This window comes from Ambystoma mexicanum, chromosome 1q, assembly GCF_040938575.1.
Source record: "Ambystoma mexicanum isolate Mex_15411 chromosome 1q, UKY_AmexF1_1, whole genome shotgun sequence".
In the NCBI taxonomy this organism is placed as follows: Eukaryota; Metazoa; Chordata; class Amphibia; order Caudata; family Ambystomatidae; genus Ambystoma; species Ambystoma mexicanum.
The window spans coordinates 1,266,120,575-1,266,138,140 of NC_090922.1; the positions used below are offsets into that span (position 1 = coordinate 1,266,120,575).

Here is a 17,566-nt window from a genome sequence, read left to right on the forward strand (position 1 = left end):
ATTTCTGATGGTTGTATCTGCTTAGATTCACATGCTGTGCATAGGTCCGACATCCAGTGGTCACTGCGGAGTATTGCATTTTGTTTTTCGTAGTCGAAAAGGGGACGTCGACAAGGTGTGTCTGTAACACTATCCCTATAGTGACGTGCGTTGTACCCACAATCCCTCACGCGTCGAGGTCCCTCTGTTTGTATTTTTTCTGCCCTGAGGGAGCCTTCTATACTTGAGTGAGTACAGAAAAGAGAGAGATGTAGAAGATGTCTATGTTCCTTCCATCCGAGCGGGGAGGAAGGGTGGGCGCATGTCAATCTAAGCAGATACAACCATCAGAAATGCTTTTACGTAAGTAATGCATTGTGTTCTGATGCTTGTTAATCTGCTTAGAATCACATGCTGTGCATAGACTAGCAAGCAGTACCCGGAGTTGGCGGTGGGTTATGAGAAGGAACAGTAGAGAAAAGATGTCTTAATACTGCCTGTCCCACCTGGGAGTCAGATCTAGAGTGTGCATCTAGACAGTAGTGTTTTGTAAAGGTGTGCACAGAACTCCAGGTAGCCGCTTTGCAGATGGACTCAAGGGGAACATTTGCAATGAACGCTATGGAAGCCCCAGTGCCTCGAGTGGAATGTGCTCTTGGCTTGAAGGGTAGTTTCTCTCTTAGCAAGAGTGTAACAGAGAGTGATGCATTGAACAATCCATCTAGATATAGTGGACTTTGAGACTGCATCTCCTTCTCTTCCTGCTGCCACCGAGACAAAGAACTGATTAGTCTTTCTCAGTGGTCTGGTTCTTTCCATGTAGAACATGACAGCTCTGCGTACATCTAGTGTATGCAGACTTTTTTCTCCCAAGCTGGAAGGGTTTTGAAAGAACGTTGGTAGTTCTATTGACTGGTTTACATGAAATTTTGAGATGAATTTTGGTGCAAACCTTGGGTGTGTGCGTAGAACCACCTTATCCTTGTGAACTGTTACGAAGGGGTCTAGAACAGAAAGAGCCTGTAGTTCATTTACTCCCCTAATGGAGGTGATAGCTATTAGGAAAGCAGTCTTAAGAGTGAGGTCTTTAAGAGTTGCTTTGTGCATGGGTTCAAAGGGAGGGCCCATGAGTCTAGAAAGTACCACATTTAGGTCCCATCCGGGAGCTGGGTTAGCTATCGGAGGGTGTATTCTCTTTACCCCCTCCATGAAGGCTTTGATAACTGGTATCTTCCACCACGACACTTTAAGTTGGGAAGTGGTGTATGCAGAAAGTGCCGCTAGGTGGACTTTAATGGAATTGAACACTAGACCTGAATCCAGTAAATGAGTCAGGTACAGAACAATGTTCGTGGGAGAGCAGTCAACCGGGTTGATGCTCTTACCTCTACACCAGATGACAAATCTTTTCCACTTGCTAGAATAGCAGTGGCGAGTATTAGGTTTTCTGGCTTCTCTGAGGATGTCCATACATCTCTGCGGGAGTTGTAGATGTCCAAATTCTATGATCTCAGGAGCCAGGCTGCTAAATTCATGGTCTGAGGGCATGGATGCAGTGTCCTGCCCTTGTCCTGTGACAGCATGTTGTACGAGCAGGGAAGTCTCACTGGGGGAGATAGGGATCAAGTGAGCGAACCATGGCTGCCGGGCCCACATTGGGGCCACTAGTATCATGGTAACCTGTTCCTGGTGCATCTTGTGCACCACCTTGTTGAGGAGGGGAGTCGGGGGAAAGGCGTAAACACATTTCCCTGACCATTGAATCGACAGACCGTTCCCCTTGGACTGGTTTTGTGGGTACCTGGAGGCGTAACTTTGGCATTGTGAGTTCTCCAGTGTTGCGAACAGGTCTATTTCCGGGAATCCCCATTGCGTGAAGACGTCTAAGACGATGTCTTCGTGCAATTGCCGTTCATACTCTTCGGGCAGGGGGAAGTCTCTGCTGAGTTCGTCTGCTAGCAGATTGAGTTCCCCTGGTACGTGTTGTGACAGTAGGAACATGTTGTGTTTGAGAGTCCACTTCCATATATTCTGGGACAGCTTGGACAGTCCTGGAGAGTGGGTTCCTCCCTGCTTGTTGATGTAGTACATGGCTGTGGTGCTGTCTGTAAGGACCATCACTGTCTTCCCTTGAAGGTGTTCCTGGAAGGCTTTTAGTGCTTTGAACACCGCTAGTAGCTCCAGAAGGTTTATATGCTTGGATGCTACGTTCGGAGTCCAGACTCCGTGAGCAGTCTGATGGGATAGGTGCGCCCCCCATCCTGTGAGGGATGCGTCCGTGGTTAGAGTGGCCTCCACCGCGGGTGTGGCAAAGGGTTTCCCTATTATCAGGTTTTCCTTTGTCCACCACCGTAGCGAGAGAACCAAGGCCTGCGAGACCACCACTAGATCGTCCCATTGTCCGCTGGCCTGACACCACTGGCTGTTGAGCCACTCTTGCATTGGGCGCATGTGAGGTACCAAATAAATACACGACGCCATCATACCTAGCAAACGCATCGCTTTGCGCACCGTCACCTCTCGACCTGCCACATATTGGGGGATCTGAAACAGCATGTTTTGGACCCTCTCGTTGGAGGGGAAGACGAGGCCGTCCTTTTTTCGAATTAGAGCCCCTAGGAATTGTTTGACTTGGCTGGGGTCTAAGCTGGACTTCTTCTCTTTGATGGAGAAGCCCAGTTGGAACAAAGGGTCTACAGTCTTTTGGGTGTTTGAGAAGCATGTCTCGTAAGAATCCCCTGTTATGAGCCAGTCGTCGAGGTAAGGGTATACTGGGATGGATAACCTGCGCAGGTGGGCCGCTGCCAATGCCAGTACTTTTGTGAATACCCTTGGTGCAGATGCTATGCCGAAGGGTAGCACTCTGAACTGGTAGTGTTTGTCCTCTATCATGAACCTGAGGTATTTTCTGTGCGCTGGCAACATTAAAATATGAAAGTATGCATCTTTCATGTCTAGTGTTGTCATGTAATCTCCCTGTGATAGCAGTGGGATTACTTCCTGTAAGGTCACCATACGAAACTTCTGGGGTTTGACAAACTTGTTCGCTGGGCGCAGATCTAAATACCTTCCATTACCTGAGATAGAGGCACGACCTCTATGGCTCCTTTTTCCAGCAGTTGATCCACTTCTTGGAGAAGGATGGCAAGGTGTTCTGGTGTCATGCGGCGTCCCCTCGGGGGTCTGTATGTTGGGGAACTGTTGAACTCTATACAGTAGCCGCGGGCTACGGTGGAAATTACCCAGCGGTCTGATGTTATTCCCTCCCATGCTGGAAGAAAGGATGTTAACCGGCCCCCGACCGGCGTTGCATGGGAGGGGACGCGAATCTTCGCGTCACTTGGTGGTGTTGTTGGCTTGGGAGCCTCTGGGGGTGGAACCCCGGCCTCTCCCCTTGCCACGACGTTGACCCTTCTGATTGTACTGGCCGCTATTACTCTGGTAGTTGCTGGCAGAGTACTGTTGTTGTTGGTTTTGTTGCTGGCGTTGTCCACGAAAAAAGCGCTTATTACCAAATCCCCACCTATTAGGGGGCTTAGAAATTTGGTCTAAGGTCTTTATAGTATCAAATTCTTTCTTCGCGTTCTACAGCGCGTCATCAACTGCTCTCCCAAAGGGGTTGGATTCCTCTATGGGTTTATTAATAAGGGATGCTTGTGTTTCTGCTTTAAATCCGGAATTGCGAAGCCAAACGTGACATTTCAGTAAAATTCCTTGTACCAAAGTGCGGCCGGCCGTCTCTGCTGCATCGAGGGTATTCTTGATGATGCTTTGATTGACCAGAGAGCCCTCGTTAACTGCAGCCAGTAAACGAGTCCTTAGGGGTTCAGGAGCTTCTTTGATGTCCTGTCTGAGCTTAGCCCATTGAGCATCGGCGTAGCTTGCCAATAGGGTATTATTATTGGCGATTCTGGTAGAGAATGCTGCAGAGGTGGTGATTCTCTTGGCTAGGGCATACAGCTTCTTCCCCTCCTTATCTGGGGGCGCCTCGCTAGTAGATAGTGGGACTCCTGTCCTTTTTCTGGTGTTGGTCACGACCAGGGAGTCCGGGATTGAGTGACCCTTAATGTATAATGGGTCTGATTGAGAGGGAGAGAACAGTTTCTCAATCCTCGGATTGACCCCTCTAACCAATGCAGGAGTGGAAAGAGAAGGTGTAGTGCGTCTCTTAACTGAGGCGAGGATAGGTATAACCTGGCTAGTGGGGGGTTTTTCTTTGATAATCCTCTCCACAAAATCGGTGTCTGGGGTGACGTCTCCAGTTTCGATTTCGAAATGTGCTGCTGCCTTCTTCAGCAGTGCATTGAAGGTGGGTTGATCATCGACAGGCGAGGGGTTCTTGACTGGTGTAGTTTCAGTAGACCTGATGACTATACTGCTACTGCCTGTGTCAGTCGACCTAGCCGGTGACTGCCAGGGATTTTGGTCGCCCTCGCCTGTGTCTTCCTGGAATCCTTCCTCACATAGGTTAGTTTCCTCGTGAAAACCTTCCTCTTCTTGTTGGTCCTCAACATAGGTGAACTCATCTTCCTCTTGGAAGAAGGTGTCTTCCTCAGTGGGATTGTAAAAGTTTATGTCCTCTTGTATAGGGCTATAAAACTTCTGGTATTTAGCCCTTGGACTCTCAAGGGGTGCCTCCCTTGGTCTCTTGGGTGCCTTGTCTTCTGGGATGGACATGAACCTATCTAGTTTGTCCATACAGGACTGGAACCTTTCAAAGGTCCACTGAGGTCGGCCAGGATGGTCTGGGAAAGAAAAGGGGGTTTCTTCCTCCTGTAATTGTCTGGTTCTGTCCCATAACGTTGAAGAAAGAGAGCCTCCGCCTTCTGAGTAGCCTTCTTGCTGGCTAGGGCCTTCCGACGGCGTCGGGAACTGACCTGATCTGTTTTCCTGCGCCTTCGGCGTATCTTTAGCCTTGTGCGCGGTTTTCGGCGTTTCACTCGCCGTACGTCTTTGGCCGTCCTTAGATGCTATGCGCGCGAGGCTTTCGGCGATCATTCTCTCTTCCGAGGGATCGGTCGCCGTCGCGCTATTGAGCGTCGAGCCTTTGCTCGTCGAGTCCTTGGTCGTCGAGTCCTTGTTGGCAACGTGAGCACTCTTGCGATGCGTGTCGCCGGAAATTTGGGTGTTAGCGCCCTTATTTTTAGAGTGCCCAGTCACCTGTCGCGGAAGCGGTGGCGGGGAGGGCTGCCGACCCTTACGGTCGGTGGAAGACGTCGGTCGACCCGGCGTCCCCGTTGGCGCTAAGGCTGTCTTCGTCTTCAACGAATGTGTGCCTCGGGGTATGTGCTTTGATGTTTTTCTGTGTGCGTCCTTGTCGCCGGGGTGTTCATCCCCATAAGCTGGGCGTGAGCCGGGCTTGTCGGGCTGGGGACGGACGACGAGGAGCAAGAGCGCTCCTTTGAGAGGTCTACAGCCTCCGTTACTGGGGCCGTGTAGTCACTGTCCTCGTCACACTCGGCGGCGGCGGCAGCGGGCGAGGAGTCAGGCCTAGACATGGCGTAGGCCGCCCACCTTTTGACCCTGCGGTTCTTTAGAGTTTTGGGCTTTAGTAATTTACAGGCCGCACAGCCGTCCTCCTGGTGATCGAGGGGTAAGCAACGGTTGCACCGTTTATGCTTATCCTTCCAGGTATATTTACCCTTGCAAAGCGGGCAAAACCTAAATGGCGTCCTCTCCATAGCCGAGGGTAATAGGTGTGACTACGACCTCCAAAGAGAGGGAGGGGAAAGAGAAAGGCATTCTTAAAGAAAAGAAAGAAAGACCACAAAGCCCCACTCTCCCTACTGTGTATGGCCGGCGAGGCCAGGCCACGTGTTCGGCAGCGCCGAAGGATCTCCTCCGCTCGTCCTTCCGTCGAAGATCTCACTCGGCGGAGAAACGGCCCTGCGTCGAGGGAGGGATCTATCGTTATTGATATTAATAACAAACGACCAAAGGTCGAAGAAACTATTTGGCAATGTCTCTCGAGGAGCTTTGCATGAAGGCGACCAGTAGCTGGGCGGAAAAAAACAATCTGAGGGACCTGGACGCGTGAGGGATTGTGGGTACAACGCACGTCACTATAGGGATAGTGTTACAGACACGCCTTGTCGACGTCCCCTTTTCGACTACGAAAAACAAAATGCAATACTCCGCAGTGACCACTGGATGTCGGACCTATGCACAGCATGTGAATCTAAGCAGATTAACAAGCATCAGAAACCCAATTATTATAATAATTACATATAGTGAGTATCGAGGTGTACATTACAAATTACTTTTTGAAGTTGCAATCCATTCATCCCATAAGAAAGGAATTGTATGGCCTGTCCTTAAAGAGCAGGGCACCCAATACGATGGGACAGAGGGAATGTGTGGATTAAACAGTAGTAGTCACCTTCAGGGTTGAGGCTCCATTTCAATTCCAGTAATAACCACATTTGGAATATCAAACCCTCATCTTGACAACTGAACAATAAACAATGGGCCTCATCAAGAGTTTGTTAATGGCATTACTGCCACATTTAAGGGCTGGCTAAATCATGAGTTGGCCGAAAAATTGCATTTTTATCTCCAGCTTTTTGCCAGCGGTAATAAAGCTTACCGACCACCCTTACAACTCATGATACGGCACAAATTGAGCCGGATCGAGTTGCGGTAGTGCTATTAGCGTTGGGCGGTATCGCTGCGGTTTTACTCATGATGAGGCCCAATGTCAGGAAAAAAAGTAGCAAAAAATATCCCAAAATGCTAACTCGCGTTTAAAAAAAAAAAAGTAAAAAAGAACTGAGCTACATACACCAGCAATGCACTTTGTAGAAGATATTAGCTTGACAATCAAAATAAAAGAATACAGTTGACAACGGAGCAAAACAGGTAAGTGAGGGTAAAATGACCCAGCTTACCAGGTCCATTATTAAAAGTGCTTCGGCAGTGATCTTCACCTGAAAGGGCTCCTGAAAAAGCAAAATGAAAAGAAGAGACAAACTATCAAAATGCAATAATGAAGTGCCCGGAAGATTCAGTATGTTTGTGGGTGTAATCATGCTTCTCCATCATTTTTCTGCAAAGGTAAGGTCAATCAAAGTATGGTACTAAGTAAACAGATATCAATGTTGGCTTGATCTATGTTAGGCAAGATTGTATGCATTACCCTTTGGGAGAATACACCAACCGTGCCCTCCTGGCAATAGTTAACCCACCCTTTCGTATAAGTCTGTACTACACAAGTTGGTAGTTTGGCTGAGCAGCCAGGCTTATCTCAAGAGGGATCAATGTGAGCAGTAGGGATTTTACACAGAGATTCACCGTGCAAAGTATTCAAATAAACTCTTACACTCAAGGTTTCTTAATTAAACTATTATTAATGTATTTAACAGTCAGTTGGATAAGCCTTCTTTAGAAGGGAGCAATATATAAGTAACATAAAAATACACTTCAAAATACACACTCATAGGTTCTCTAAATCAGCAAGTACCCATTTGGGATGGCACACAGATGGTTCCTACACCCTGAGGTGAGTTAATTAACTAGGACACTGGACATCAACATATCACTGGTACATTTAGAGCAATACTGAGTTTGGTGACAAAGAAAAGCATTTGGGAATAAAACAAAGGTTATACAAATATTCTGAAGCAGGTAAGTACTTTTGAACAGTCCAATGTAAATTAACACTTTCCTGCAGGAAAGGTAAAGCACAAAGTCAGAGGTAAGAAGAGTCTTTCAGGGAGCCAGGCAAGATAATGTTAATTGAGCAAAAGTCTAGGTAAGCTCAAGCACTTCTTACAGGTAAGTAAAAGTCTTGAACAATGTTTTAAAGGTCTTTGTAGAAAGAATAGAATCACTGTAGGGCCACGAGCTGGGATGCTTGTGAGGACCAAAGCTGCAAGCAACCAAGACAAGTCTCAACTGAGAACAAGTAAGGCTACACGACAAGAGGTAAGTCCCCTTAGTTTTACATTACCTTTGGATAGAAGAAATGGGTTCTCTTCTGTTCCTGTTAAGTTCTGCAGATGCTGTTTTCCTGGGCCTCAGTTATGGGGACAAGAGGGAGGACGTCTGGGGACTCCTGCACTACGAATGGAAGGTCAGCGCCAGCTATGGGCAAACTTCAGATCAGCAGCACTTTGCGGTTTCAGCTCCTCGCGGCTGTCGCAAATAGCAACACTGCGGTTCTCGGATACCAGTAAGAACTTGCCTCGCATATGGGGCCCAGCACTCTGTTGAGGTGGCTCAGGCTTGGTCAGTCCTGCTTCTTGGGAGTCCGGAGGATCTTCCTTGAGCTTGGGTCCGACTTAAAAGCGATGCGTTCAGTCTGGTGTTCCTCTCCCTGGCACTTTGTTCCTGCAACAGCAATGGAAGTACAGCCAGCTCCGAGAGGATGTCCAGATGAGTGCACTTTGAGGTGATTGTTCCCACACCAACCCAAGGGGAGAAGTCGTCCGTTGCAGGGCTTCTCTAGTCGAGGTGAATTCGGAGCTTCAGCAATGCAGCAGGACTTCACTGGGCAAACCAATGGTCCAGGAGTTGCAGCAAGCATCTCTTCCAAGTTCTTCTTCTGATTCCTTCGTCCGGTGGTCGACTCTGCCTTCCAAGCAAAAAAGCCTTGCCTTCTTATGCAGGTTTCGCCCATGCATTTGCAGCCTAGCTGTCAATCACACAGCAAGGTGGCTGTCCTCCAAGGACAGCCCTCCAGCCAATCACCCTTGGGTGCATTCCTGTAACCAAAGAGACTAAGCACAGGGAGTTTCGGACCCTCCCTCGCTTCCTGCCTTGCCAGACAGGCTGGAGCCAGAGGTGGGCTTCACTCATTAATTCCCACCAAAGACAAAATGAACAAAGGGACCAAACCTAGTTTGGGGCGCAGACAATCTCAAGAAGGACCTTTCCAAAAGGAAATGGCAAAAAAAGACGACCAGGGACATTTTGACGAAACGGGCACCCATGGGTGTCTTACTGCAGCTGCAATTGCAGCCCGCGGTAAAAACACAATAGTAGAAAAAAGTAAACCACTGCCACCAGCCATTAATTGTACAAAGGGTAACAAACATTTTACATGAGAAGCTAGACAAAGGGGATACTAGGTAACCCCTCAGACACCCTATTCTAAGATAGTGTGTGCTGGGTCTAGAAAGTTACACGATGTAAGTAAAGTCACCTCACTGCTCTTGGAAACAGTAGTTTCTCCAAGAGACAGGCCCGCCAGGATTTTGCGGCATGAAATGGCAAATTTTGCGGCACAAACCTTTATTTATGGCAGCATTTTTGCAGCACAATTTTTGAGTGGAGCGTGCAAGATGGGTACATTGCAGGAAAGAGGCCGTGTGCAAGGCTACAAGAAAGCCAGGGTGTCAATATATCTATATTTTGTATCGAACAGAAGAGTCCTAGATGTCTCTGGCTTGGCAGAACAGTGTTTGTCTTGGCTACTTTTTTTGGTTTAATGTGCATGCTTATTTAACATTAACATTCTTGATCATTATTAGCTGTAATGCAGAAAATATTCCCCTTCTATGTTAGCTAATCCCACAAACACCCACACACCTCTCTCACCCAACACACCTCGCACATCTCACCAATTCCCCATCACAACTTGTATTTTCAAACCTCACGCTCAGTCATACACATACTCACGAAGCTCTGTCACACTGCCAAGTCACAATTTGCGCTCTCCAATCCCTGCCAAACTCCAAATCATACTCCCAACTCACACCGTACGCTCCCCAATTCCTCCCGTAGTATACAGTCCTTCATTCTTGCGTGCTACTTCTGCATCTTGCATCCTTTCTCCCATTTTATCACACTGTTTCCTCATCCTTTCTCCCAATGTGCAGCTTATTGCCTCTTTCCGGACAACCTCTCTGCTTTTAACCCGCTACTATCCCTGTGCCCAAGCTAGTTCCACTTTCTGTACCTCAGCTCTCTCTCGGATTTCTGGCCCACCACCCCACTGCATCCACTCTGCTCTCGTGCCCAATGCTTCCCCCTCTGACCCACTGCTCTCCCTCTGTTCTCCCTTTGCTTTCTTGCCTACCACACCATAGCTCACCCATCACTCGCCCTCTCACTCCTTTCTCTCACCTACTGTGACCATTTTTCAATTTTTGAAGAAATGGAAGATTTTGGCCCAGATCCTCAAAAAATGAGGCATCTAAAATTAGAGCAGAGGATGTGCTGTTTTTAGATAATTCATTTTTGGAAATGAGCAGGCCACCTTAATCTCAAAGGTGGCCTGCGCATTTCCACAGGGCTGAGCTGTAGCGCAAATGATGTGCTGGCCAGCCGCCTTAAATACGTTTGTGTTGGAAGCGCTCTTCCGACAATGTTTTACAGGCTCCCCGTGCATTTCACCATGACTGGCCCTTAATGTTTTTTGTTTTTGTTTTTAAAGTATTGCATGAGTCCGTAGGGTCAGTAAAGAACCTGCAATGCAGTGGCACGCCTTGTGCACGTATTTAAAGTGGGCGCAGAGGGTGGCCTACAACTTCTGCACATTTAAAAGCGCATCTTGCTTGTCAATTTGGGATGCAAAACGCCACCTGATTTGCGCAAAGGGGTGAAAAGGACATCTGAATGGGTGCATTTAAGAAGCATCCATTCAAATGTCCTTTGTGAATCAGGCTGCTTTTTTTTGCACAAGTGATGAGATGTGCTTGCGCATTTCATTTCTTGAGACCAAAAAAGAGTTGAGAAACTGGCCCCTTGAGTTTTTTTTTGTTGTTGCAAAAACAGCAATTTTTGCAAAAACTGGAGTTTTTGCGCTTTTTTGCAAAACTGCAGTTTTTTGCATTATTTTGCAGGATCGCAAAATAGCTATAAGCAGGAGGTTCTGAAGCGAAGGTATTTAAACCTTTGGTGAATCTAACAGATTCCCTGTGCCACTGCACTGAAGGTGCTTGGTGTCACAATGTAAAGATGGCGCCTATGGAATTTATCAGACTCCAAGTGAAAAGAAACAGAGACCAAATCACAGACAAATACATGAGAGAGAGAGTGGGAAAAAGGTCTCGCTCTCTCCATGTTAGAAATTAAAAATTCCTAAAGTCCAGCAAAAGAGCTGGGGTCTCTAAGGTAGAAGGGAATTAGCACATTCCTGAGAATTCTCTCTAACAATGTATAACCGTACAAAAACGAAGATTCAGCGACACAGTAAAGCAACAGAGAGGTTAATACATAATAACATGCCATTGTTGAGAAAGAAACTCCTTTAGGTAAATCTTCAGAAGAATACTGGCTGTACAATGGGACTTCACAATCGGTATTTAATGCTAACAATAACATGCACACCAAAATATACATAGGAAAGTGAATCGTCAATGGTATGTACCTGTTTGTCTTCATTAAAAGAACGGCAAGGAATCAGTTGAAAGGGATCAAAAGAGCTAGGAAATAAAAACAATTATGTCCAATAAAAATATGACTGCACTATGATTGAACAGGCAGTATGAGTGAGTCAGCAGTGATTGTATAATTGCACCATCTGGCCTTCATTTTATATGGAAGAGAGAACATATATATTTTTTTAATGAATTCATAAAAAGACTGACAGGCAAATAAACAGTAAAATGCATTCATGTAACGTTCACTTGCAGTGTTTACCTATTTATTTTTATTTTATTTTTTATAATACCTATATTCCGTTCACAGAGGACTTCGAGCAGACCCACAAAAAAGACTCTGAACATGAACTAAACAGCGGGGCATAGACAGTCAAATGTACAAATTGTTATTGTTGCATTGTGGTCAGTGATGGGATGAGGAGGGAATTTGCATGGGGGTCATAGGACCCAATTTCATCTTTTTTTACATGCAAGGGTACGATTCCGAAAAGCAAAATAGTTTAAACCAAACTTAACTACAAATAAGCAATGGAACCATGATGTAACCTTTAGAACCAAATGTTTGGTAGGATAAGTAAAAATGATAGCCACTGGTCACAACATCAGCCCAGCAAAAGACATCCCGGCACCATGATCTATAATGGGACCAGAGAGTCCTCACCCCCACATCCAGTTTCACACACAAACCCCCCTTTTTACCGAAAAGCTGCGGATTTCCCCAGGAAAGGGATAACCATATATAGCAAGTGGGGCAGGTAGAAGGCCAAAGAACAATATGGCCAACTGACAAGCAAAAACCCCATGGCACTGCAATCTTAAGGTACTAGTCTTTTCTGTAAATGCAAAGGTGCACGAGTAAAAGGAATAAAATGCGGTAGAAAAATATCTAATACCACCAGCCCATCATATGCACATTGTAAATGTAACTAAAAAGTCATCATAAAAAAAGTTAAGATACAAGATATCTTAACCGCACTTCACTTTATGGTGATGTGTGCAATTGTAACAGTACAAGAAATTCACTAAGAGACAGTCTCTCAGTACAGACTCCCCGTAAGAAGGAGCAAAAAGAAGAAGGAAGTAAAGCAGAAGGGTTTACTTACCTCCGAAAAGTCAGGACTGTGTTAAGTGTTTTTAAAGTGTCCCATTGAAGTTTATGGGAGGAAAGTAGCAGAAAAAACGTTCCTAACATACATCAACTGGGCCAGCCCATCCGAGGTATGTAGACAAGCATCAGTACACCTCAAAGGGGATGTCAAAGAAGTGCTATAGGACGTTTAGGCAAGCCTGCATTCACTGGTTTAGATCCAGCATAATGAGATCCCATATCACAATCAGCAAGTCACAATTGAGTAGAATTATTTGCATAACAGTCCTCATGAAGCATTAGACTTTGCAAGCCAATTCTGTGTTAATCCCAAATACAAAGTGCGCTTATAGATGCGAAAAGCTATATCATTTGGTTCTTCTGCAAACCTCATTGGATAGACTTTCAGTAGAACCTACCATTTCTAGGGTTCCATGTCATTTCATCGCCTGCAATTTCATCCCCTGTCATTTTAACGTGTACATTCCAACGAAAATGCTCATCGTTTTTTTTTTTGGGGATGGGTGTTCCCACACCTATTTTTGGCTATTGCCTACCCACCCAAACCCTTATCTGCCCTTTCCCAAACCCACCTAAAACATTTGATGAACATATTCGTTGTAATATGCACGTTAAAATGCCAGGGGAAGGAAATGCAGGCGATGAAAGGACGTCGTACCCATTTCTAGAAACAAATGCATGATTCTCTTGCATTTAAAAACTCTGTCCTTCAGTGCTTCTGTTCTTATCTTTCCAACCATACTTACTGTGTCTCTGGCACGGATGATTCCTCACCTGAGCTTCCTCTTAGTCATGGTGTGCCTCTATCTCGGTTTTGGGCCCCCTTTAGTTTTCTCTGTACACTTTTCCCCTTGCTTCTATTATTTCTTCTTTTGGTCTTTCTCATACACTTTTACGAGGACGATTCTCAGCTTTCTCTGGTTTCATCCCTACTATTCACAATACTATCTTCCTCCCGTCTTACAGCGATCCAGTCTTGGATGTCCAACCACTTTCTCCACCTGAAACCCTACAAAACAGAGGTTCTACTCAGAGTTCTACTACTATACCTCGCACTTCCCAACTTTCGGTCGTTTCCTCCTAATTCTCTCTTTATATGCATGTAACCATGGCTATATTTTGATTCTGCTCTTACTTTCTCCTTTCAGATTTGAACCTTTGCTTGTTCCTTCCTTTTCCATCTTTTTAACATTCAAAAAGCTAGACCCTTTCTTTCGTTCCCTTTTGCTAAGCTTCGTGTATCCCTCATTTGTTTTATTTCTTCACTTATTGCTCCACTTCATTTTGGTCTTGCTACCCCTCATTTGTCCCAGTTATTTCGGTCTTTGTGCTCTTCTGTAACTCTCAGTTGCTCTCCCATACCCGCTTTGGTCTGTCTCCTGCCCCAGCTCCTCTTCACTGGCTTCCTTTTGATTCTCGTCTGCTTTGTCATTTTCTCTGCTTGGTCTGAAAATCTCCCCACATTCAGAATCTGTTCCTACTTACTGTCCATCGTCCCCCATGTGCCGGTTCCTCTTCCGTTCCCTTTCCATGTTGGCTCCCTTCCAATGGAACACTCTTCCTCTTTGTTTTTTTCCCTGTTATTCTATGTTTCGCTCACGTCTGAAGGACTATCTTTTTTCTCTTCTTCGTCCATATTCTCATTTTTGATTTGTGCCTGTTAGGGGAGTTTTGCTAAAGTCTACCAACAGGTGAGACTATAAAGCTATCTCTTGGTATACAGGCTGCAACTCTTAGTACAAGTCTGTACTACCCAAAGGTTTGGTATAATGCCAGAGTAGCCAGGCTTAACTTTAAAAAAATATATATATATTGTTTATTTTCTATTTGCAATAACCAATACGTCACAACAATGTTACATATGCATCAATTCAACATCATCATATAATCCCTCCACCAAATGTCCCTACTCCCCTTATACTCTATTTATACATTCTATAATATTGTACATTGGGTCCATAGTCTCGCCATTTATTTAACCTGCATCCTCTGATGCAGCAACATCTTCCTTATCTGGGCTGAACAGTGACACAGTAAAGGCAAGCCACTGCTGTATGTCTGTGCTCATATCTAATTTCTGTTCACAGAGTGCCTTCTCCCACACTCCAGTTTCAGCCGCCACCCATTTCTTCAAGTCCTCCCACCATCTGACAACGCTCGGTCCCTTAGCATCTTTCCACCTCATAGCTATACATCGTTTGGGCAGTATATACATTAAATCTTTAAGGTTATTCAATGGTTTGTTCTTTGAACTCCTCTTGTACCTGCCCAGTACACATGCCTCAGGGGCTTGTATATCCAAACTTACACCGCCTTGGGCGGCTTTATGAGCTACCTACTCCCAGAACCCCTGTATCACCTGGCATCCGAACATCCCTGCTCGCACCTTATTACAGTTGGGACATTCTTGTGTACTTGCGCCTTTGAATTTGGAAATTGCTGCAGGCGTAAGGTATGCTCTATTTGTGATATAGAGTTGATTCAATTGCAATCTGGCGTTTCTGGAGACCTTTTTAATGATATAGAGATATGGCACCCCATTCTTTATCTTCAAAGCCTTTACCCAATTCGGCTTCCCATCTTCCCCTGCACTTAAGCTCGTCCCTCGAGGGGTTCCCAATTAATACTTAATAAATTCTAGAGATTTCATGTCCGCCCTCAGCGACACTAAGCAGGCTCTCTAGGTCCTCTGACCTTATCACCTCGCCAGTGATACAAGGCCACCTTTTAGTAACCACTCCCAGCACCGCCCTGTGCAACAGAAATTGCCCTGCTGGTATGCCTGAATCTCCTGTAATTCAGCAAACGTCAGTAACCCTTTTTCGTTACGTAGGTCTCCCAATGTGGCAATACCACAGGGTTTCCACTTGGTCCGCACCATTGTACTGCCCCATGCCCCAATGGGGACCTGTGGAGATCTTGGATCTTCTAATTCCATGATTTTACAGGTTCTCTTCCCATTTTGGACACCCAACCTCACCAGATATGGGTGACCTTTCACTTCTTTCCCGGGAATCCAAAGCAGATCCCGAAGTTACATATTTTTGACAGCTAGTTGAAGGAGTGTCGTTTCTGTCATGATCTCATCTGCCATCCATTGCACCATATGCTGTAATTGACATGCCAGGAGGTATAATTCGAAGTTCAGAATTTTCAATCCACCTTGTCCGTAGGGACACAGTAGCACATTTAGTGCTACTCTGTGTCTCCCCCCTGCCATAGGAAACACCTACACAGTTTCTCAAGGTCTCGAAATAATTGCCTCAGGATATTGAACGAGGCGTTGCTAAAGCAATGCATAAGCCTAGGTAGTGCCACCCCAGGCTTATCTTATGAGGGGGATTTGAGCTGTAGCTAAGTGCAATGAACTCAGTTAATACATAGGCCCAGAGAAACACTTACACTTTTAGTTATAGTAAAATATAGACATTTATTTGATATACACAAGGCAACATTATATTCAGGTAAATCAGTACTATTTAGACTAAGCAACATAACAGAAAACATCAGCAATACTGCAGGTGAATAAACCAATACTGGGAAGTAATACCAATCATGAATACAGATCAATGGTAAGAATCACTTGTTATAGGCACTCTGAGAATGTATTGTTTTTGGAATGAAAACAGCTATTTAGCACCATCAATAGCAGTTCACTACTTTCAATTACTTGAAATTGTTTTCAATGATCTCAATACTTTAGCAGTCCATCCCTAACTAAGTTGGAGTCGGTGCAAAGTGAGGTACAGCTGCAGAAAAGACAAAGTTCCACAGAATAATTAAATTACTCATCAGTAGGATAGTTTCAAGGGTCAACAATGTTTCAGGGACCTTGGGACAGGCTCCCTATAGGCACACAAGCATTAGGCCTGGGCAAATGGTGTGGGTGAACAACCAAACACCGGAATCCGCACTCCAGTAACACAGGAGCAACAAAATGGCTTCAGGCAGGTACTACCCAGAGTTGCACAGTGTTGTGTCTGGCTTAGCTTGGTAGTGGGAATGCAGAAGGAATGTTGTGATGTCATGTGGAATGTTTGTGTCTGAGTGTCGGAATGCCTGAGGGAAGGTGCTATGTTGTGCAGGTAGTCAGCCTGAAGCCTGGGTGATGGGCTGCCAGTGTTTCTGTCCTATTAATGTAACTTACTTAAGGACTATGTAACTGCTTGTGAAGGTGTCCTGAGAAGCTGTAATAAACTCAGCATGTCAACCTAAGAAGGCTGGGAGCTGCTTCGTAACACTGGCGACGAGTCGGTCTTAAAGAAGAACCCAAGTGCAAGAAAAAGTAGGAAGCTGAAGAAACCTGCTGCGGGGGGTGCAGGAAAGGAAAGGACAAGAAGAAGGACAACACTGCCCCCAATACAAGTAAGACCCATCACCCAGGGCGTCAAAGGGGGAGGAAAAAGACCCCATAGACCCCGTAGCATAAGGGACCAGCAGCTCATGATCTGGAGGGAGAGCTGAGTCCCGGGGGCTGGAGAGGGAGCTGGGCCAGAAGTTGAAAGGAAGCTGTGTCCCAGTAATGAAATGAGAAGTCATGCTGCATAGGATGTAGAAAGGAGCTGGCCCACAGGGAGAAAAGTGATGCTGTTCCGGTTAAGTGAAGTGGGAAGTAGTTGCTTGCAATGTAAAGTCAGAGGTTTGCCCATAAAGGAAGAGCAGAGCTGTCCCATTAGGTGTAATCATATGTCCCAGCAGGTAAAACAAGGGGCAAGGCAAACCAAAGGAAAGCTCCCCATGATGAAGAAAATGAAAGTAAATGAATCCAGGGTGAAGGGATGTGTCCTTTGTACTGGTAAAGCGTAAAGTGATTGTGATGCATAAAGCAGAGTCAGTAGATGCCAGAGACGGTGACCGTTGGGTGAGCAGCGATTTTCACTACCCTGTGTCTGGCCAGGGAATGGTGACGCCAGTATGGAAGTGTACGGAGTTGGCGAATGAGCCGAATGCTCAGGAGATGCAGGAATCATTGGGAGGCTTAAGCAATGCGGCTGTATCGTGTCAAGGGTGAGAAATGATGGGGATTTCCGAGTAAGTAACCCAAAGGCGTGAGGCTGCGTGTTCAGGACGCTGCGTAACGTTCATTGAGGAATAGTACGGCACAAAGAAGTTGAGTGTGCGCTGTGTTGTACTGTGGCGGGACGTTCAGGTAGCT

The 17,566-nt window shown here is 45.9% G+C and overlaps 1 protein-coding gene across 7 annotated transcripts in view; it reads right to left on the reverse strand.

The window, feature by feature from the left end:
* The window catches only part of MYSM1 (Myb like, SWIRM and MPN domains 1), a 1,148,256-nt gene that overhangs the window by 384,959 nt on the left and 745,731 nt on the right, over positions 1 to 17,566 (reverse strand). For all 7 annotated transcript variants that reach the window (XM_069642083.1, XM_069642079.1, XM_069642082.1 and 4 more), the window contains 2 exons: positions 11,291 to 11,345; positions 6,867 to 6,917 (listed from right to left, as the gene is read on the reverse strand). In XM_069642083.1, coding sequence (XP_069498184.1) covers positions 6,867 to 6,917; positions 11,291 to 11,345 — 106 coding nt within the window. The remainder of the gene's footprint in view (positions 1 to 6,866; positions 6,918 to 11,290; positions 11,346 to 17,566) is intronic.